General features: G+C 42.6%; 1 protein-coding gene across 1 annotated transcript in view; it reads right to left on the bottom strand.

Annotated features, from left to right (window-relative positions):
- Positions 1-1,660: 1,660 nt before the first annotated feature.
- Positions 1,661-21,149, bottom strand: part of LOC128968324 (ovostatin-like) — a 30,092-nt gene continuing 10,603 nt past the window's right edge. The window contains exons 13-35 of the mRNA XM_054382739.1: positions 20,246-20,303; positions 19,625-19,770; positions 18,712-18,861; positions 17,978-18,148; positions 17,563-17,695; positions 16,911-17,007; positions 16,190-16,418; positions 14,408-14,531; positions 13,948-14,066; positions 13,478-13,529; positions 12,552-12,635; positions 11,503-11,679; positions 10,545-10,626; positions 9,216-9,372; positions 8,767-8,841; positions 7,734-7,899; positions 6,301-6,518; positions 5,580-5,795; positions 4,671-4,795; positions 4,231-4,321; positions 3,028-3,096; positions 2,017-2,122; positions 1,661-1,722 (exon numbers count right to left, since the gene is read on the bottom strand). Coding sequence (XP_054238714.1) covers positions 1,661-1,722; positions 2,017-2,122; positions 3,028-3,096; positions 4,231-4,321; positions 4,671-4,795; positions 5,580-5,795; positions 6,301-6,518; positions 7,734-7,899; positions 8,767-8,841; positions 9,216-9,372; positions 10,545-10,626; positions 11,503-11,679; positions 12,552-12,635; positions 13,478-13,529; positions 13,948-14,066; positions 14,408-14,531; positions 16,190-16,418; positions 16,911-17,007; positions 17,563-17,695; positions 17,978-18,148; positions 18,712-18,861; positions 19,625-19,770; positions 20,246-20,303 — 2,907 coding nt within the window. The remainder of the gene's footprint in view (positions 1,723-2,016; positions 2,123-3,027; positions 3,097-4,230; positions 4,322-4,670; positions 4,796-5,579; positions 5,796-6,300; positions 6,519-7,733; positions 7,900-8,766; positions 8,842-9,215; positions 9,373-10,544; positions 10,627-11,502; positions 11,680-12,551; positions 12,636-13,477; positions 13,530-13,947; positions 14,067-14,407; positions 14,532-16,189; positions 16,419-16,910; positions 17,008-17,562; positions 17,696-17,977; positions 18,149-18,711; positions 18,862-19,624; positions 19,771-20,245; positions 20,304-21,149) is intronic.

Below are 21,149 nucleotides of genomic sequence, written 5' to 3'. Positions count from 1 at the left end.
GAGATACTGAACAATGGAATAGAATAACATGCTAGAATATCCTGGGATGGATTGCCTGTTCCCTGAGGACTCTCTCTAGCCTTTGGGGGACTTTCTTTGTGGTTATACCAATTAACTCTTGATTTCCCTTGCCACACATGCATGAAGAATTTTCTAAGAGATTTTGTTACAAGCCAGACAAGGGATTTGTGTCCTAAAACGGTATAATATTCAGACATAGAATGTTAATATTGTTTCGGTTGGAATAGACTTCTAAGATCATAAAGTCCAACCATGGCCATTAAACCATGTCCTGAAGTGACATCCCAATTTTGACACTGCTGCACATATTTCTGCATGACATTTTTTTAGAGGCTATCTGATGATGGATTCACATAGTTACTATGTAGGATAGCAAGGTCTTGTGATACCCTTTGAAGATGCTGCTGGAAGGCTTGCCATATGAAACATCCCTCTTTGAATTGCATCCCATTGGCCTTGGCCCATTCATCCAGCCTGTCCAGGTCCCTCTGTAGAGCCTTCCTACCATCAACACTCCCTCCCAGCTTAGTGACAGTCATTAAAATGTCTGTTCTGTGACACTGAATAAAAAGACAATGCCCATTGTAGAAGAGAGATTTATTGATGGAAAGGTATATGTGATTATGATACAGATCTGGTGAGATGTACCATGAAAGGAAACAGAATCAAATACCAACTCAAATGACATCATGGACTTTGACTGTGATTAGTAAGGCATAATGACCCTTTCCAGGACTTAATCACCGAAGAAAAGAGGTTTCTTGACCACTTCTTCAACATTTATGCTGTTCCTGCAGGAGAAAATCCGAAAGAAAATAACCTCATTGAGAACAAACTGACAGCTGTAAGATACAAAATATGGATACAGGGTATTCAACCTCCTCCATGAAAAACAGATAAAAACAGGGACAAGGTCTGGCAGCAAGCTGTGTCCGAGCTGTGCCCATGCTTTTCGAGAACCGCTCAGCAGATAACACCTATCATAACTGCTATGATGAAACCTGGACCTTCCCAACAGTAAGAGAGCATCATACCTCTGGCCACTTAACACATCACTTCTATGATTCATGTCACCTTAATTGTTCCCCTCAGGTAACTACCCAGAAAAGGGTTGCTGTAAATCTATGTGAAGCACTTAGTCTGTGTGCATGAAATGTAGGTTTCAGAGAGAAATCTTGCAAGGTTATCTTCTCTGGAGATGTTCAAAACCCACATGGACATGTGCAACCTGATCTAGGCAAATTTGCTCTATCAGGGAAGCTGGGCTAGAGGATCTCCAGAGGTCCCTTCCAACCTGGTCTGTGATAGGTGTAGGTACATTTTTCCTAAGTGCTCTTGCTTTTGAAGAAACTCTGAAGATATTTCCCAGTCTCTCTGTTATTCTGAACTTTGGCTTTCATCCTAGAGGCTGAGTTCTTCCCATGAACAGCAATGCGGTCTTCACTTGGAGGCCACCGAGCATGTGTCGTGAGACAGTATCTGGCCACTCTGTCTGGCTGCCCCCCGAGAAGCCTGGTGGAGACTGAATATTTCTGCAAGAATAGTTATTGTGCTACTCACCCTACCAATCTGTTTGTGCTGCCTTATATTTCACCTTCTTACCTGCTTGATTTTGTTCTTTCACTTACCTTTTCAATCATTAGTCTGTTTGTGCAACAACCTCTTTGCAAGGTGACATATACTGAGCAACAGCATACTCTTCTGGAGAAGATGGAAAGAAATGTTCCTGTAAGCCTAGAGTTCAGTTTTTCTTGAGGCAGATATATCTTATACTCATCTTAAACTGGAGATCCTTCAAATCTTCCTCATTCTGGCACATCCAACTTCCTAGTCATACCTACTTGTCACCTTGGGAGTGAGAACAAGCTCACAAAAGTGAAGTGCATCTCTGCCCTGGCACTAGACCCTGGTTCAGGGTCTCCCTTAGTGCTTGCAGTGTTTCTACTCTCATTGTCCCTCTCCCAAACTTCACATTGATTAAAATCAAAGACCCACCTGTTTCGTAGTAATCATAGATCTGCACAACAGCTGGCTTGGGATGGGTCACCACAAAGTCCTGCTCAACTGAGAAAGTGATTTCTTTCCTTTTTTTCTGTGAGATCTGGGAATGGAGTGACAGGGATCACATTAAGTCTTTTTATTTGTACAAGACTCTTGAGCAGATCAGGATGGCAAATCGTACTGATGCCACACATATAGATGTGGGGCATCTGTTATCTGAAATATGTTTGAGGAGTTCAAAAGTGAAACTAAAGTGAAGTTAGTTTCCTATCCTGCTTCTGTGATTATTACACACTTGTTGCCAGAAAGAGAAAAAAAGTCCCAAATGATGGTGCTTAATTATCCAGGCATCCCAGTGATCAGGATGATTCCAGATCAATGATTCCAGACCCTCCCATTCCAAACACAAGTATTGTGTGCCACCAAGAAAGTGGGAATCAATGTACATTACTGGGGTATTGGCTTTTGTTGTTAGTTCTGCGGGACCCCAAACAAATGTACTTTTACTGTATCAGTTCTGAACCATGCATCAGGTTAGAGGTTAATACGGGAATTAACTAGCATAAGAGAATGAATGGAAATCCTTACAGACATTAGAACAGTATCTCACATCTTGTTGGAAAGACTTGTGAGAAGCCTACCAAGAGACATATACACAAGAAAACATCTTTTCTGGTCTTTATCTGCTACTGTGCTACTGGCTGAAAGGAGAACAAACTTTAATCAGCTTCTGCATGGTTGGTTGTGTTTTTGTTTTGTTTTTGGTTTTTTTTTTTTGTGAAATTATTTCTAGTTGCTAGTAGGGAAGGCATCAGTTTGAAGTCATTTGGGAGACTGGGGTGTTACATACAGGAGGTATATGCATGTTTAAGGAGTAAGCAAACTGATGAGGAAGGGAATATGATAAATGCACTTCACAGAGCATACACTCCATGTATAGGTGTGTCTTTTACATGCTGTTAGTTTCTTCTGTGAAAAGTCAAGTACACAGTGAACAGAACTTACATTTTCCAGATAAAGGAGAACATGGTTTTTCTTGTTTTCTACTTGCATCACTGCATGATCATCAACAAGCTTCAAAACAAGGAAATTAAGATAAATATATTTGTAAGTCATTAAAAGCCAAGTGCTACCTCATACCCTACCACTGAATGGTTGTGAGATTACTTCTGTTCCAAATCAGGTGTCAAGGACTGGCAGCTGATTTTTTGCATCTGAGTCACAGAATCACAGAATTGCTTTGGTTGGAAAAGAACTTTACAATCATTGAGTCCAAACATTATTTAACTCTACTAAGCCTGGTCCTAAAACATGTCCATCAGCACGACATCTCTGCCTCTTTGAAACACCTCCAGGGCTGGGGATTCAACCACCTCCCTGGGCAATCTGTTTCATACAGTCAGTGAAGAAGTATCTTCTAATAGTCAACCTTAATCTCCCACGGTGTAACTTGAAGTCATTTCTCTTGTCCTATCAATTACTACCAGGTAGAAGAGACCAACACCCACTTCACTACAACCTCCTTTCTGGGAGTGGTAGAGAGCAAGAATGTCTCCCCTCAGCCTCTTTTTCTCCAGGCTAAACAATCTCAGGTCCCTCAGCTGCTCCTCACAAGACCTGTTCTCCAGACTTCACCACCTTCATTGACTTTCTCTGGATATACTCTGGCATCTCAACGTCTTTCTTGTAGTGAGTGCTCCAAAACTGAACCCAGTACTCAAAGTGTGGCCTAACCAATGCTGAGTAGAGGGAAACAATCCTTTCCACGGTCCTACTGGTCACACTAATATTGCTGAACAGTTGTAGTGGACTGAGCAAAACCTGCCATTTGACTTCAAAGGGGATATGAGCACTTCATACTCCCTATGAAGTAGGGAGGCACTGCAGCTCATTTGAGTAATACTGTCTGATTCCAGTGTCATATAGTTTTCAGAACTAGTCTGTCAGATTTCCCACCCTTTCCCTACCTGGGCAGTGCCAGCTCCCAGCTGCAGCTGCCAGCTAGTCAGGATCTAGCTGGAGTCCCTCCTAGTTTTTAATATGTGAAAGCCTGTGTGCTCACAGTAACCTGTAAAGCATTCCATCCACCCAGTAGTGAAGACTGTGCAGTCATGCAAGCACTTCACAGGTCTTAACCAGACCTCTATTTTCATCATGACGAGTCTTCTCCTCTGTCCCTGGAGTGACTCATTTCATCTTGCTCCTTACCTTATCCAAGGAAGACTTAACAGGAATAAAGCCAGAAAGCATCTTCACATCAATAATGACCATGTTGGAGCTCCTGCGCTTCCCTGTGTAACTGAAACAGGAGGCCCCTGTCAGTCTGGACCATACCTGGGGAAGCAGACCTCAAATCTCTGCTCCTGGCCTCATAATACCACATGAAGAAGTCGGCATGAATCATGTGTCCTTGCTGTTTGGCTCGGATGGGAGACACTGGTATGACCCCTAGTAGAAAGGGGCCAAAAATGTTCTACCACCACCAATTTCTGACACAAGGCCTTTGGGATATGATGTTTTACAGGCTGATATCATCAGCACATTGATCAGGTTATGTTTCTTGACTTCATAAGCAAAACTGAATACACACAGCAATCTTCTCTGCATATCTTGTCATCAGTGCATCTGATTTATTGATTGCACATTACCTGCTTATGAGGACGATATCAAATTTTGCTGGTCGATCCAGTGGGCATGAAGCATTTGATGTCTGTACTGAGAGCAAAAATCCAAATTCCCCCTCTGGAAGGTGAATGTTGTATCTTAGTGCTGTCTGAAAGAGAAAAAAAAAAAAAAAGACAAAAGCATGCTTTTATTCAAGCATGCCAAGGGGTTTTACTTGCCTTCCAAAAAAATCAAATATCAAACTTAGAGAAGCTTCCCAGCCATACTGCTCTTGGTTTTGTGTGAAAGATCCTTACTTACATCAAAGATGGGCACATCAGACTTCTGCTCTTTAGCAATGAAGATGCTTGCAACAAGCTTCACCTCTCAGAGAGAAACCAGCTGCTGATCAGCAAAGACTCTTACACAAACTGTGACTCCACAAAAGTCAGAATGTGGGATGAGGAAAAATGTGTTTAAATAGAATCACAGAATTATAGAATTGTTGCAATTGGAAAAGTACTTTAAGATCATTGAGTGTAACCGTTATCTAACTCTACCAAGTCTGGTGCTCTTGGCACCACATCTCTGTATCTTTGAAACACCTCCAGGGATGGGAATTCAACCACCTCCCTGAGGAATCTGTTGCAGTGTTTGAGAACCCCTTCAGTGAAGAATTTTCTTCTAATATCCAACCTAGACCTCCCCTGGTGCAACATAAAGCCATTTCCTCTTGTCCTATCCATTATTAATAGGAAGAAGAGACCGACCCCAATTCCTTTAAGGGAATAGAGAGTGAGAAGGTCTCCCCTCAGCCTCATTTTCTACAGACTAAACAAGGTAAATCAAATAATTAGGGAAAATAGAGAGAAGTCACATGAAGAATCATCAAAACTATGGCTCTATTGTATGCAGCGTGTGGGACAGAATTGAAGAGGAGCACAGAACCTTACTTGCATAAGCACACATCCACTGCCATTCACTGTCAGGTTGTATTTTCCAGGGATCTCAGGAAGGGGAGTCTGTTGCAGCAGGAGCCTGTTTGTATTGTTGACAGTAAATACCTTCTCAAAAAGTTTTTTGGAAGTGACCTTGATTACATTTTGTGTAATAGAATTGTATGTGGCCTCGCCATAAGCAGCAAGGGCTTGAAGAGCAATGACTGTATCCTGAAGGGAAATGAATAATAAAATACAGTTAGATACACAGTGTGAAAAGTGCTTCATCCTAGCTAAAGAAAACCTGAATTTGTGTGGAATTCCAGGCTTTCCGTATATAAGGAGCCATCTCATTATGGCATGGATGTTTTAGGATGGAAGGAATCTCTCTACTTGTATGAAGGTCTCAGAACATAAAACCTGAGGTCTAGAGCACAGTTCTAGAGTTTTTCATGCTGTTGAAGCACATGTTTTCTAGGGAACTACAGAGCACCTCTTGATCCTACAACAGCTGGGACTCAGATTTTCTGTGCTTATCCCCAAAACAATTACCTGTGTGTTTATTGCTAGCCAAATTACTCTTCTATGGCTTGAACCTTTCTGTAGTTACAAAGAAGAGGAGTGGGGGGAAGTATTTTGGTCTCTCTAAGTGAAAGACTTGGTCTCTGTGTGTTTGAGCCTTTCAGGGTCCCCTAGTTCCTAGGACTGGCTAGGGAGTGGAAGAGATTTTTGGCACCTGGGTGGAAGAGAAACCTCCATAGGGATTCTGCTGTCTGATGATCCACTGCACAATCCCTGAGGCCTCTGTGAGATCATCTTGATTCCGGTTGGGTTTGCAGAGCAATGCCAGCAGCACGTAACTGGTGATCTCAACTTCAGCTGATGGGGCATGGTCAAGGAAGCGGTGAGATTTTTCTGAGAGAGGCCTCTCCTGCTCCCAGTGATGTGATCCATCTGAATAAACAAAGAAAGAGTAAGGAGTGATGAAAATGGGTTTTGGGTGTCACCTCTCTCTACTGCCTCAGAGAAGTGTCCTAGCATCGTTCTCACAGGTGCTCTCTGCAGACAACAGATGTGCTGTAAATTAACTCCATAGACTACTTCACAGAATCACAAGATTTCTTCTGTTGCAAAAGACTATGGTGGTTTGAGCTCTGACTGGAGTTCAGGAGCTTGAATGATAACAGATTGAGATTCCTCCTCCACCCCTCTCCCTTTCTCCTGGCAAGATGGAGAGAGAGGAAAAAGGAAAAAAAAAGGGTAGAGGAGAGGGGAAGTAAATTTGTGAAAGAAATAGTCTGAAATCAGTTTGGAAGTAGAAGAAGTAAATTTTCTTTTTTACAAAAAAAAAGGGAAGAAAAAAAGTGTGTATATATATATATCAGTAACAGGGAGGGTTCACAGAGGTGAGGGATGAGGGTAAATGGGAAAATATATAAAACCAAGCCTGGATGGCCTTGCATTCCCCTGGATGTCAGTGGATTCAGTTGGAAGAAAGTAGGCCCCAGCCATGTGGTCAAGTGCAGGGGGCAGTGGCAGCAGCAGTGATCTTTTTGAGCAGACGAGGCAGGAAAGAGTGATCAGCGAGATGTCCGCCCTTTGTATAGACTTGCTGGAGAGGAAGGGGGAATGGAATAGACCACTTTCGAGTCAGGGGACCCCCCTTCTCCGAGCGGGGAGGGGCCAAGCCCCCCCCTAGATTAAATTTCTTTTGTCCACCTGGGGGCTGGGTTCTTTCAGCCCCATCCAGGATGGGTGTAACCCAGCACAAAGACCTTTAAAACCATCAAGTCCAGTTGTTGACCTAATGCCATCATGGCCATTAAACCATGTCCTAAAGTGCCGTGTCAAAAAAATATGTAAACACCTCCAGGGATGGTGACTCCACCAGCTCCCTGAGCAGTCTGTTCCAATTCTTGACCACTTTTTCAGTAAAGAATTTTTTTTTCCTAATATCCAGTTTAAACCCTCCCTGACTGCAATTTGAAGCCATTTACTCTTGTTATATCATTTGATACTAGGGAGAAGAGACTAACACCTACCTAACTCCAACCTCCTTTTGTGAAGGTTGATTCTTGTGCCTATACTCTCAATAGTTACAGCATTTAAGATTAGTAAATTCTGTTCCCTCTTCCCACTTCCCAAATTCCCCAAATGGTTGAAACTCACCAACTTCCTTTGCTGATTTCTGTAACTCTCTAAGGAATGATTCACATTTTTCTGCCTTGCCAGCCAAGCAGAACGCATAGGTCATGAGTGCCTGAGTGTAAATGTTGCTGATATTCTTCTCAGATGCAGTCTCCAGGCAAAAAATGGCATTTCGGACTACAGGGTACTTTAAAAAAAACAAACAAACAAACAAACATTCAAACCAAAATCATGTGGGTGCAATTCAGGACATAAGTCTTCACCTAGGCAAACACTTATGTTCTTCAAACCAATTCTTCACCCTGTCACTATCCCAGTAATAACAATGGGACTTCACTTCTGTAGTCAAGAGGATATTGCCTTAAACAAAACCAAGCTAGCATTCTCTTTCCTCAGTGACTGGTGTAATTTTAATTCAATCCTGTGGAGCTGTACTAGGTTTACACTAAGTAAAAAATATTCACAGCTTGGCTCTGTGTCATTGCTAATGCATTAATCAGGACGGTCTTCAGAAAGGATATGACAAATTGGAGGTAGAAAAACTCATATATTTAGCTTTTCATATATATTACAATGTCTCTCTAGTCTCCTTTGTATAACCACTTCTTAAAAAGGACAGATCAGTTTTTCACCCTGATTGACCTTTGTTTTTCCAGGGTAGCTTTTAGTTCCATTTGTAGACTTTATGAATTTACCTGCAAGAACTTACTGTCTTGACATGTTTGAGACTAATCCAAAATGTGTGGGTTGCTACCTGGCAATTATTTTTTTATTGGAAGCATACATGTGTCATTAAACATCTTGGAGCTCTCAAAGAGAAGATCCAATTCCACTGGGGCCTGTATAGTTTCTGCTTGAACACTGGTGGTTTAAGAAGTACAAAGATGGGGAACCTTGCTTCACAGACACTAGAGCAGGGTCATGCTTCTTGGGAGCTGAGTCTTCCTCTCTTTCTGTCTCTTTTCTACCTAGACAATTTGTAGCAGATACTGGAGTCACATCAACAACTAGTGATCAAATCCAGCTGAATGCCATCTGCTGAAGGTCTCCTTACCGAGCTGGAATGCTGAGCTTCTAGCATGGCAATGGTAATGTAGGCAGAAAGTGACAGCTCATTATCAACTCCTCCCTGAAAAGGACATGGAAAGTGGAACAAGCAGTGAATGCCCTGGGAGAACGTGGCCAGTTATGGAGGCAGTCCAAAAGGAAGGAGATCATACAAGTAGCTCTTAAATAGCTCTTAAAGCAAGAGAAGCCCTTTACTGCCACCTCAAAAAAAATTACTCTCACAAAATTACAGTCCTGTAAGACCTAGGTGAGATGCTAGTAAGATGTAGAGTGTGGAAGTGCTAACTGAGCCAAAAATAGTAATTTTAAGGTGAGGAGTGTTAGTACTTGTCAGAAGACAGACATTTGGAGTAAAGTATAGTTTTTGACATTAATGGAAGAGCATGTGCTTAATGAAAAGAGTGTAAATTTGACCAAGAAGTAGTTCTCTACCACCTTCAAGGCATTGTTGAAGAGTGTCCCAACACTTCGGAAACAGCCATCTGGCTTCTGTTTGCTTGCCAGCCACATCAGGGTTTGAGCCTGGACATTGTCATCAATATAGATGAAGTGACTAGCTTGTGCAAATGATTTGTACACAAAGGCTGTGAGCCTGCAAGGGAAAGATGAAGCTGTGAGATGAGCATTGCAAGCAGGAACAGAAAAAGTCAGCCCTCCATTTCATGTTATGTGCAGCATTAGGGCAAGTGTAGAGCCCTGCATATGGGAAGAGCAACCCCATGTATCAGTTCAGGTTGGGGGCTGACCTGCTAGAGAGCAGCTCTGGGGAAAAGGACTTGGATGTCCTGATGGACAACAGGCTGACCATGAGCCAACAATGTGCCGTCGTGGCCGAGAAGGCCAATGGCACGCTGGGGTTCATTCAAAAGACTGTGGCCAGCAGGTCAAGGAAGGTTTCCTCCCCCCTTTATTCTGCCTCTCCCCAGTTCAAGAAGGACAAGGAACTACTGGAGAGAGTCCAGTAGAGAGCCCTAAGATGATGAGGGGACAGGAACATCTACCTTATGAAGGAATTCTGAGAGACCTGGTGCTGTTTAGCCTGGAGAAGAGGAGGATGAGGGAGTATCTCATTAATGCTTATAAATATCTAAAGGACAAGTGTGAGGAAGATGGGACCAGAGTCTTCCCAGTGGTGTCCAGCGACAGGACAAGGGGCAATCTGGAACACAGGAGGTTCCACATAAACATGAGGGAATATGTTCTTCTCTTTGAAGGTGGCAAGACACTGGAGCAAGCAGCCCAGAGAGATTGTGGAGTATCCTTTTCAGGTCCTTATCTGGGTATGTTCCTTTGTGATTTACTCTGGGTGACCCTGCTCTAGCAGTGGGGTTGGTCTGGATGATCTCCAGAGATCTCTTCCAGCCCCTACCATTCTGTGATTCTGTGATAAGATGAAGAGTTACAGTCAACACAATGACTTGCTTTCTCTTTGTGTGCTCCTCCAGGAGAGGGTAGTTACATGGGACAAAGGAAGGATATCCAGCATGCCTCACAACTGATTCTGGCTACAGAGCAGTGCAATATGTTTGATTTCATGTGAAACAGCAGGAGTGCAAGTCAGAAAGTCACCTGGGTCTTTAGGGATCAGTTTCTCTCTCCACACCTACCTGGAATGGGGTGGAGAGCTGTTTTTCCCCATACGCACAGAGTCCCAGTCCTAAACAGCTCTGTACATTTATTCGGTTACTGAAGATGCCTCTTACTTGCATCATATAAATTAAATGCAAATTAATCTCTGAGCCACATTTGCTCCCAGTCACTTACCAGGTGTTCCCCTCTTTATCTTTGATGCCAAAGATGCTGTAGGATCCATCAGGATGTTTGTATGACAGTTGCTTCTGGTAGCCTTCAAAAACATGGAATAGGAAGTGTTCTCTAATTTAAAAGTAAAACTCTATTCTGTTTGTTATCAGATTTATCTGAAACCATATTGGGAAAGAGTGGAAGGGCAATGTGTATCTACCAAGCAGCAGCAGAGCACTGAAGGTAGCTTAGATGGAAGCATGGAACATCTTGTCCTGCAGAAAGACTGCATCACAGAATAAACAGATCTCTATCAGCTCTGTGCTCCAGCTAAACTGACTGGATTAGGATATGTAGAAACAGATTCATAGAATTGTTTGGGTTTGGAAAGACCTTTAAGATCATTGCATCCAACCATTATCTGACTCAAACAAGCCCAGTAGATAGCCATGCTATTGCTTCTGCTCACTGTATCCCAATGGGAATTTCAGCATATATTGTAAGAGACCACAACATATAAAGTAAGGGAACACAAGCCCTATGAGGAGCAATTGAGGGAGCTGGGGTTGTTTAGCCTGGAGAAGAGGAGGCAAGGGGAGACCTTATTGCTCTCTACAACTACCTGAAGGGAGGTTGTAGCCAGGTGGGGAGTGGTCTCTTCTCCCAGGCAACCAGTGACAGAACGAGAGGACACAGTCCCAAGCTGCACCAGGGGAGGTTTAGGCTGGATGTTAGGAAGAAATTCTTCACAGAAAGAGTGACTGGCCATTGGAGTGGGCTGCCCAGGGAGGTGGTGGAGTCACCGTCTCTGGAAGTGTTTAAAATAACTGTTTAAAATAAGATTGGATGAGGCACTTAGTGTCATGGGTTAGTTGATTGGATGGTGTTGGATGATAGGTTGGACTTGATGATCTCTGAGGTCTTTCCAACCTGATTGATTCTGAGATTCTGTGGAAATACAAGAACACAAAACTCTCACCGCTCACTAAGTATCCTATGGCTTTGGATTGGACCTCCTCACTCAGCTGCCCTGTCTTGTTCAGATAGCCCAGGACATAGATGTTGGGTGAAAACAGGACCATGTTCTGCTCCCCACAGCCAAATGGCATCTGGAGGAGCTGGTGCACGTTCTGTATGGCAGTGCCCATGATGTCACCTGAGAAAGAGGAGATGCCAGGATGGATTAGCACAAATCATGGACATCAGCTAAACAGTAATTTCTGTTTTGTAGGTAGATTCATGGCAAGTCTAGCTGGGGCTGCAAGGCTTTCCACCAAGCATGAATCTCTCAGTGCTAAGTGATTTGTTCTGTTCTGCTTTGCAGCCAATGAAGAAATGCCTTCCATATCTCTCCTTACTTAGTTTAAATTGCCCACACAAGAAAATGTGCGAGTTTTGACATTGAAACACTTCAGACAGATAACTCTTAGTGTAAATGAATGGAAGAACTTCCAGGAAATTTCTTCTTTCAACAGAGGGAAGGGGAACAACCCAGTGATACTACATTGGAATATATATTACAGGATCAGCAAGTAATGCTGAGAAAGGACATTAGTTGTGCAGACATATCATTGTTATTTTCAGGAAAGGTGCCACAGAACCTGCAAGGGATTTCTGGAATGGGCTGAAATGGCCAACATTAGAAAGCAAAGTTTTTATCATTAGAGAGTAACCAAGTCCAGGTCCCTTCCAAGAAAAAGCTGGAGAGAATGCACTAGCATCTCTGACTTGCAGTTGGGTGAGTGAAAAAAAACGTCATGAGTCTGGCTGACAGACTGTGACACTTCAGAGAAAAACAATCAAATACAACAAATTCAAAAAGAAAAGTGAACAAGAATGTAACCAATATTTAAACTTCGTTCCTCTGACACTACAAAGAGCATTGGTGGACAAGATAAGAATCCATTTCTTTGCTCAGAATTTTTCCATGCAGAGAGTGGAAGGATTCACATCTTGAATCCTGAAAAAGCTTTCATTTCACATTTTTACATTTTCTTTCTTCGTATGTGTTATTAATTATATATTTACCAGCAACAGAAAAGGAAGCTCTGGCTGACCCTTCCACCACATTCGTAGGTAGATCTAGAGTAACATCTTGAATAACTGCATCATCTGTGTAGAAAAATATTAATTCTGGTGTGGTCATTTTTATAGGAACAATGAAATAGCAGTGGAAACTGCACGAGAGACAGCAATAGATAGGAACTCACAGCTGTCACCCTAGCATCAAGAGAGAAGGAGGCACAGCAAAACCAAGATTGTGAAAAACAGACGGAATTGTGCAGCAGCTGTTCAAAACAAATCAGCTGAACAGGGTAAGGTTGGTGCTCACAGGCTGTAGTATCTGTGAGGCCTGAGGGCAGACAAGACACTTCAGACATGGCTTAATGTCATGGCAGTGCTCAGTTGGTGGTTGAACTTGATGATCTTCAAGATCTCTTCCAAGTGAAAGGATTCTATGGTTCTGCATTGTGGGGAGAGCTGGTTGGTGAGAGTCAGGGCTGCTTTTGTGCCTTGTTTAGACAGAGCTTCCAGGAAACCCTGGAAACTTTTGTCGGCACTGAGATGGTGTGGAAGGGATTGTTGCATTTTGTTTTCCATCCTCGCTAGAAGTGGAAAGCTTGAAGCTGTAGTTATCCTTACAATAGAGGACAACAGTCAATATGAGTGCACAAAATGCAGGACAGGTTTTGCATCTCCATTTGATAGCTTCATAACAACCTCCCTTCAGCATCTGAGCTTGGTTGGCTGCAACATAGATACTGTCCAAGTGATATGCATGGGACCTCACAGGAATTTCCTAACAAGGAATTGAACAGTAGAATTCACACTAGCTGGTATTTGGACAACTCGAGGGAAAGGGAAGGGATAGCATCAATGACCACTGCTAAAAGAGTGCAAGCTCCAGCCCTCCTTTCATTTACTCAAAAGACAGCAGTGTATAACACACTTACCTTTTGTACACATTAGGGAGGTTTGAGTCTTTTCCCTTCTGATGCCTTCAGGCTGCATGGTGATGGGAAGAAGAGACACAGTGGGTGAGAAAAATGCTTGCAGAAGGCAGTGACAAGAGAGCCACCCCTTGCCCCATCCTCCTGCATCATTACACAGCTGGACTGAAGCAACAGTGTGCAGGTTCATGCTTAAAAAGTTTCCGTCAGCTCATTTCCAGTTTCTCTTCTCTGTGAGGGAGACACACACTTACTAATCCCCACTAATCCTCATGGAAGAAGATATCAGATAGGAAAGGACTTGATCTTAGCTTTAACAGCAAGACCCTATGCCAGCCAGATGAAGGTGGAGCCAAATCGAGAGTTCTTTATGGAACCTGGAAAAACCTTTACTTGCTTTTGATAATTCTGCTGTGTTTTTCTTTCCTTGTGAGAGGGAGTACAGGGCAAGCAGTAAAAGCTGTCAGCAGTACCTCGACCAACAGTGTCCTGATCTGGGTGTCCCTGTAATCAGTATCGGTGTTCCCAGATGATTCATCTCCACAATGTTCATCACCCTCAGTCTCCACAGTAATTCTGAATTGCACATTACCTTGAATAGTAGCAGAAAAATAGGAAAAAAATATTGACTTCTAGCTTATAGAATCATGGCTGAAGTAAGACATTTCATCTGATAGCTACTATCTACAGATACTAAGTACTGCAACATGGGCAGTCACACTATGTGAGATGTATGGGAAGAGAATTGATCTCTGAAAATGGGAATGATAAACACGCTGAAGCTGTGGAGCGGCTCCTTAGACCAAACAGCTGGAAAGACCAGGGGTAGACTGAATTTTCCAAGTTGGAAGAGGATTAGGTTTTCCAAGTGATGTATTAATTGATTAGTATCAATCTCAGGACAGAAAAGCAGGCAGACTCAAAGACACTTACCAGTTTCTCTGGGGAAAACATTCCAGACGTATGTCTCTTTTTGTTTGGCACATATGCATCCATCATCCTCCTGGGAGATGAGTTTGGCTTGATAATCAAGGGAATCTGACAGTGAAACATTCATCTGAGAACAGAAGGAAAACTGTGATGGGACAAAGATGCTTGTGTCCAGTGTTAATAGTGTAGAGCAAATACAAGACCCGAGATGATAGTGTTGATGAATCATCCATCAGTTGTAAGCTTGTCAGTATTCCCTTTTGCTTCTCATGACATTCTCCATTGAGATGCTAAATGTTCTATGCATGCATATGATTCCTGGTCAGGATATTGAGTCATGTTCCCTTGACCTGATGCTAATGGTTTTGAATTAACTTGTAGAGGAAACCACTGAAGAGTGTTGGAGGAACACTTGAAAAACAGGCTAAGAGAGGAAAGCATCAGTATTGGAGACCTATTTTCCCAGGGTGTTTAAAAATTGAGGCCTTTTTGACTTGTTAGATGAAACTGTTAATAGAGTTTGGAAAAAATATTACTAAATTATATACCATTTTTTTAAATTATACAATAGAATCATAGAATTGTTTCAGTTGGAAAAGATCTTTAAGATCATTGAGTTCATTCATTATCTAATGCTACCAAGTCTGGTGCTAAACCATGTCCCTCAGCACTACATCTCTGCAGCTTTGGAAGACCTTCAGGGATGAAGGCTTCAACCATCTTCCTGGGCAGCCTGTTCCAGTCTTGGAGAACCCTTTCTGTGAAGAAGTTTCTTCTAATATCCAATCTAAACCTCCCCTAGTGCAGCTTGAGGCCCTTTCCTCTTGTCCTATTGATTGTTACTAAGGAGAAGAGACCAAGACCCATCTAGCTACAAATTTCTTTCTGAAAGTTGCAGCAAGTTTGAAGGTCTCCCTTCAATCTCCTTTACTTTCCAGATTAAACAATCCCAGTTCCCTTAGCTGCTCCTCACACAACCTGTTTTCCAAACTCTTCACCAGCTTCATTGCCCTTCTCTGGACCTGCTCCAGCACCTCAATGTCTTTCATCCTCTGATGGTGATCTCCTTGTGAGAATAGAGAGGTGGTTTTCAGCATTCAGATCAAACAATAGATCTAGAATCTGCACCTGCCTCTTTTTTTCAGGGTTCCTAGATGCAACATAACAACCATGAAGCCAAATAGAAGATCCCTGAATTTTTTCTTCAAGTATCCTTTAATCCCTGTGTAAGCTTCCTCCATGCAGAGGTGAAGCGAACCTGTGGTCTGGAGCCATTCTGCCTGGAAAGCATTGAATATTGATGGTACTGTAGCCTGGTGCCTGGGAGCAATATAAACTCGACCTGCACCGATAGGACAAGTGCGGGACTTTCATGCTCCTTGTTTTGGTGCTTTTGGGAACTGTCACGCCAGACAAATAGTTTATCTTCTATTTCTTGCTTTTCCCAGTTTTTTTCTCTTTGGCAAGCACAAACCATTCACTTCATACTTTCACATCGATCCCTAAAGAAAAGATCCTACTAAAACCATCAATTGCTTGCATGACTGTGGATGGTGAATGATACTCTGCAAAACACTTGTTTCTTTCCTCTATTGATTTCAAGACAGTTGTTCATACACCCATCCTAGTCACAGTTCACACAGACCTTTCTCGGCTTTGTAGTGGTTTAGGAGGACAAATCCAGTCAAGATAATTGTTCATCAACCAAGTCATCTACACCAGTCATTTTGTTGCAGTTTCTTTGGAGGTGGGATAAAGTCTGAAAATCTGGGCAGAAGTACACACCTTAATGCAGTGGTCAAGGTAGTTGAAGACACTGGCTCTAAGCAGGAAATCTTCTCCTCGAATGATAGAGTATGGCAAGGTTAAATCCACAAAGAAAGGCTGGAAGGCTTTCAGGCTGACAGGCGCAGACAAACCAAATCCAGCCAATTCTTCCACACAGAAGGCACTGGCCTTCCATTCAGTGATGGTGTCAGGGATGGTGTATAAGATACTAGCTTTTCCAGTAGAACTGATGAGAATGGATAAAGGATGAGTTTAGAAAAGGTAAGTTTCAGATCCCCTTCATTTAAGAAGAAAACCCTTGCTTCACAATAGAGGCAACAGATTCTGAAAATCAACACTACCCCTATTCTGTCTATAGAAACTCCCATCCAAGTCCTCCCAGAACTCATCACACAAGCCTCCTGAGAAAAGCTCACTTGAAAGTTCTGCCCATCATTTTCCTGACTTTTGAAAGAAAAGTCAGAATTCTCGTTTTGCCAACCCATATTTTAAGTAGAAGTGTCCCTCTTCTTGAGAGGGGAATATGACACACATTGTAGGAACAGATGTCTCTGGGGACGGTAATTTCATCATACAAAAGAGGAGGTCAGGTGGAGATTGAAAAAACTCAGTTTTCCATGTCAAAATGTGTCAAGGAATTGTCACCTCGCAAGACAGCAAAGGACATATTCAGTAACTCTTAAAAGCAAGGCAAAGAGAGAGAAGAAACAGTACTCACTTAACTGGGACTATATCCCAGATCCAAGTTTCAGGGAAGAATTCCCGAACAGTCTCAAGGATGAGTCTCTTCCCACGTTCCTCTCTAGCAAATTCAGCTGGTAAGAGATAATGCGAATGTAGTCAAATCTGGTTCATATAATGAAGATTCCCAGAAAGGACAAGTTTTAAAATGCACAGGTCAGTATGAAGGGTGATTGGTGTTTATCTATTTCTTTCTAACTAAGACTATTGGTAATGCCACACAAATACTAATTAATGTCACTAATGTGTCTCTGAGTTAAGTATAAATCAGTACCACATTAAGGGTTGTGGTCTCCAGATAGGAGCATGAGACCTAGGCTAGAACACAGGTTGCTTAGATCTGTTTGCTGTTCACACTCTCATGCTGCCTTGTTAGAAGGAAATCGGTGTCAGCAGTGTCAGTTTTATGTGATGCTCTGTAAACTGCCAACCCTTCCCAGCATGAAACTGGACATGAATCACAAGCATAGACCTGAAAGGCCTTCTTGAATATTGGCCATTATCCTAAGACATCTCATTCTGTGCCAGGCCAATACTCAATATCAATGTCTTTCATGAGTAATGTCCATTTCCATGTCACATGAATACCACTTCACTTAATAAAATCTTTTTCTTGTTCTCTCTATTACCTGATGATTTGACATGGTGTGTAGAAGCCATGAATCCAGAATTCAAGAAATATGATGAAGGTCTTACAGTCTCACTAGTACACACCACTGGTTGCCGAACCTTTGAGTTGGTAAAAAATTTAATTCCCATATCCTGTAAAAAAACACATTTTAATGTTAGTCACGACCATTCCTCCCTGTTTCCTGTTTCTGCCTTCCTATCACAGAGATACCCAGAGTCAGCTATGCAAACACTTGTGGGAACTTTGTGCATGCTGGAAAATCACAACAGGCATCAAAGTCAACTGAAGAATAGATGTCCACGAGGAGATTTTTCATGTATAAATTTTACTAGAAGTGTTGGCTGAGGAAATAGCTAAAGCTGCATAAGTAGAAATTAACTTCAACAGGTTTAAGTAATATACAGAACATTTACCCTGAGAAACTGATATACATCTGGGCCTAATCCAGAAGTTACAGGTGTGTAATACAAGCCTTTGTGAAAGATGTTGTCAGATGAAACACAGGGGTCTTCAGGGTCATCTTCTAGATTGAGCCCATTGAAGATGTAGCCTTGAAAGTCTTGCAGGGGATGAAGGCTGTAAATCTGTGAGAGGGAAGGAAACACAAAACCAGTGTGTATGTGCAAAGATCAATTCTGATGACTCTGTAACATCCTGCAAATTGACAGAGCCGAGATGCTAGCCTGTTTGAAACAATGCTCTATTTCTTGGACTGCCTGTTCTGGCTAAACAGCTGGACCCGGAGGGTGGTGATCACAAAGTCTAGTTGGAGGGCAGTATGTAGTGTGGTACTGCAGGAGTCAATACCCAGTCCAATCCTGTTCATCAGCTTCATTAATGGTCTGGATGATGGGGCAGAGTGCACCCTCAGCAAGTTTGCTGATGACACAGAAGTGGGAGAGGTGGTTAATGTGCCAGAAGGTCATAATGCCAGGGACCAGCCACCGGTTAAACCAAATTTCACATGAAAGAGGACTTCCAGATGCCAAGAAACAAAAGCTGTGCATTGCCTATTAGAGACAGTGTATGACCAGCACGTGCAAAAAGCAGTGGAGGTCTAATACAATCTTTCAGTCTAAAGTGGACAGACACTGCTATGGAGGAGAAAGTGGTGAAAGGAGACAATACATATGCTTGGGCAACTTACCATTTCTGCAGACAGCTCTATCTCAGACTTGAGGATCAGTACACTCTGATCCACTGCCCTCACAGCACAGAAGGAGTTAGCAGCAGCTTCAATGACTAAACTGACTTTGGAAGCTGAGTGCATTTGTTTTTCAGAGAAATGCAACTGGACCTGGAATGTATGAAACAGATGTTGGTACAGCTAATCCCTACTGCCCAGGGCTGCTCAGCATGAGAGTGGGAATGCAGGGCAAGAAGGAAAGTAGAAGGTTCTTCTGTTAACGGACAGACTATAGAATCATTTCAGCTGGAAAAGACCCTTTAAGATCATTGAGTTCAACCATTATCTAACTTCACCAAGTCTACCTGGAAAGAGATATCTGGTCTCCACAACCTCTGTTGACCAGATCTCTGTGGTAATGGAGGCTTAAGCAATAGGCACTCTGGGACTCCCATGATAGCTTGAATGAAGCCTGCCTCAAGTGATGTAGTACCCCATCCCTGGAGGTGCTGGGTGTCATCATTTAGCACTAGGCTTGATGTTTAGGTAATGGTTAAACACGATCTTAGAGGTCTTTTCTAACAAGAATGATTGTATGATTGTAAATAGTGAAGTGCAAAAAGCCTAAAGTGTGTTTGCTGTGGCAAGGAACAGACATACTAAATTAAATCAGGCACTGATATAGTTCAAGAGAGACAGGAACCATCTGGGAGTGGTGTGGGTTTCCTGCAAAGTAATTTTTAATGTTAAGTTTTACCTTGCGGTGATAAGGCCAGGGAATGATGGTAAAGCAGAGAAATGAGATCAAAGAGAAAAAAAGGAAATTGAAGAGAATAATGTTGAAAGAAGAGGATGGAAACAAGAAATAAACCTGGAAGTCTTCTGGGAATACATGCACAAAGAATTTTCATTTATCTGACTCACTGTATCTCACCTTGTTTTTGAAACACTTCTCCACTGGAAATCGGACACTATCTGCTACCAACTCCTTGGCTGGGTGTAAAGTATATACCAGCAGCTGAAGAGCTGGAGCCATTTTCTCATTGACCTCAAGTGGGATGGTGAAAGTGCCATTTTGGTCTGCTAGAGGACATAAAGGGACAAACAAGAGAGAAGTGCAAAGCTCTGCTGTAGTGTTAGCCATCATCAACTAGCATACAGCCTTACTGGCCCAGCAACCTGCACTTAGAAGATAAACTGAGAAATCCTGGATTTGCCACAAGGTGACATGCCTGGGTTTAGATCCAGATGTTGTCAAATTGATTGTGAGTTTGAACACGTGTCAAGATGCAGATAGCCCCTTAAGTCAGACACTCTGCATTCCTTACCTTATCTTTTGGGAAGGTCTTTACAGAACACTATTTCTTGACTCATATCAACTGAAGTAGTTGCTGGAAGATAACTTTATGGTTATCTTAGTAGTAGTTCTAGTATCATTGATACGTGCAAGGATGGAAAGACAATAGCTGCTGTATGCATCCAGGAAATCTTGCCTCGGTCCTCAGGTCAATCATCCTTCCCCTTTGCAGAAACATGGATTGGAAATTTAACTTACCAGTTTGGATATTAACTTTAATTTCCCCTGTAAGGACAATCTTGCCTTTTGCCATGCCCTGTGAAGAGAAGAGCAATACATTTACAGGTTGGCAGAGGTTGGAGTGAGAAAGAGGCAATCAAGTTCAATGTACAACAACAGTTCAATCAAGCCATGTACTTGAGATGGCTCCAAATGCTTAATCATCAGCCTTAGGACATGATGGATGCCGCAACTGCTGTTGATACTTCTGGGGCTTTTGTCCAAGCAGAAGGAAACGGACAGGAAGTGAGAGTCAAAGAACACCATGAAGAGTTTCTTGGAAGGAAGAGACCTGACCTGAAACATTGTGAACGTGGTTCCTTACTACAAAATAGAGTAATATCATCTGGGATCACAGGATCACAGGATCACAGGATGTTAAGGGTTGGAAGGGACCTCTGAAGATCATCGAGTTCAAACCCCCCTGCCAGAGCAGGACCATAGAATCTAGCACAATCACACAGGAATGCATCCAGATGGGTCTTGAAAGTCTCCAGAGAAGGTGACCCCACAACCTCTCTGGGGAGCCTGTTCCAGTGCTCTGTGACCCTCACAGTAAAGAAGTTCTTCCCCACATTGAGGTAGAACCTCCTGTGCTGTAGTTTATATCCATCACCCCTTGTCCTATCACAGGGTGAAATGGAGAAGAGCCTGTCCCCTCCCTCTTGACACCAGCCCTCAGATATGTATAAACATTTATAAATCCCTCTCAGTGTTCTCCAGACTAAAAAGCCCCAAGGCTCTCATTTTTCCTGAGCAGGCAGTTTTGCTGAACAACCTCATTGTTTTTTCTGTTCTTGGGTTATGGTCTTTGTCCTGGCTGATGGTCCAAAAGCTGGAAGAGAACTCACTTCCATAGCTGCTGTTGATGAACTACCAGATA

This window comes from Indicator indicator, chromosome 1, assembly GCF_027791375.1.
Source record: "Indicator indicator isolate 239-I01 chromosome 1, UM_Iind_1.1, whole genome shotgun sequence".
Lineage (NCBI taxonomy): Eukaryota > Metazoa > Chordata > Aves > Piciformes > Indicatoridae > Indicator > Indicator indicator.
This window is presented reverse-complemented; position numbering and strand designations above follow the sequence as displayed.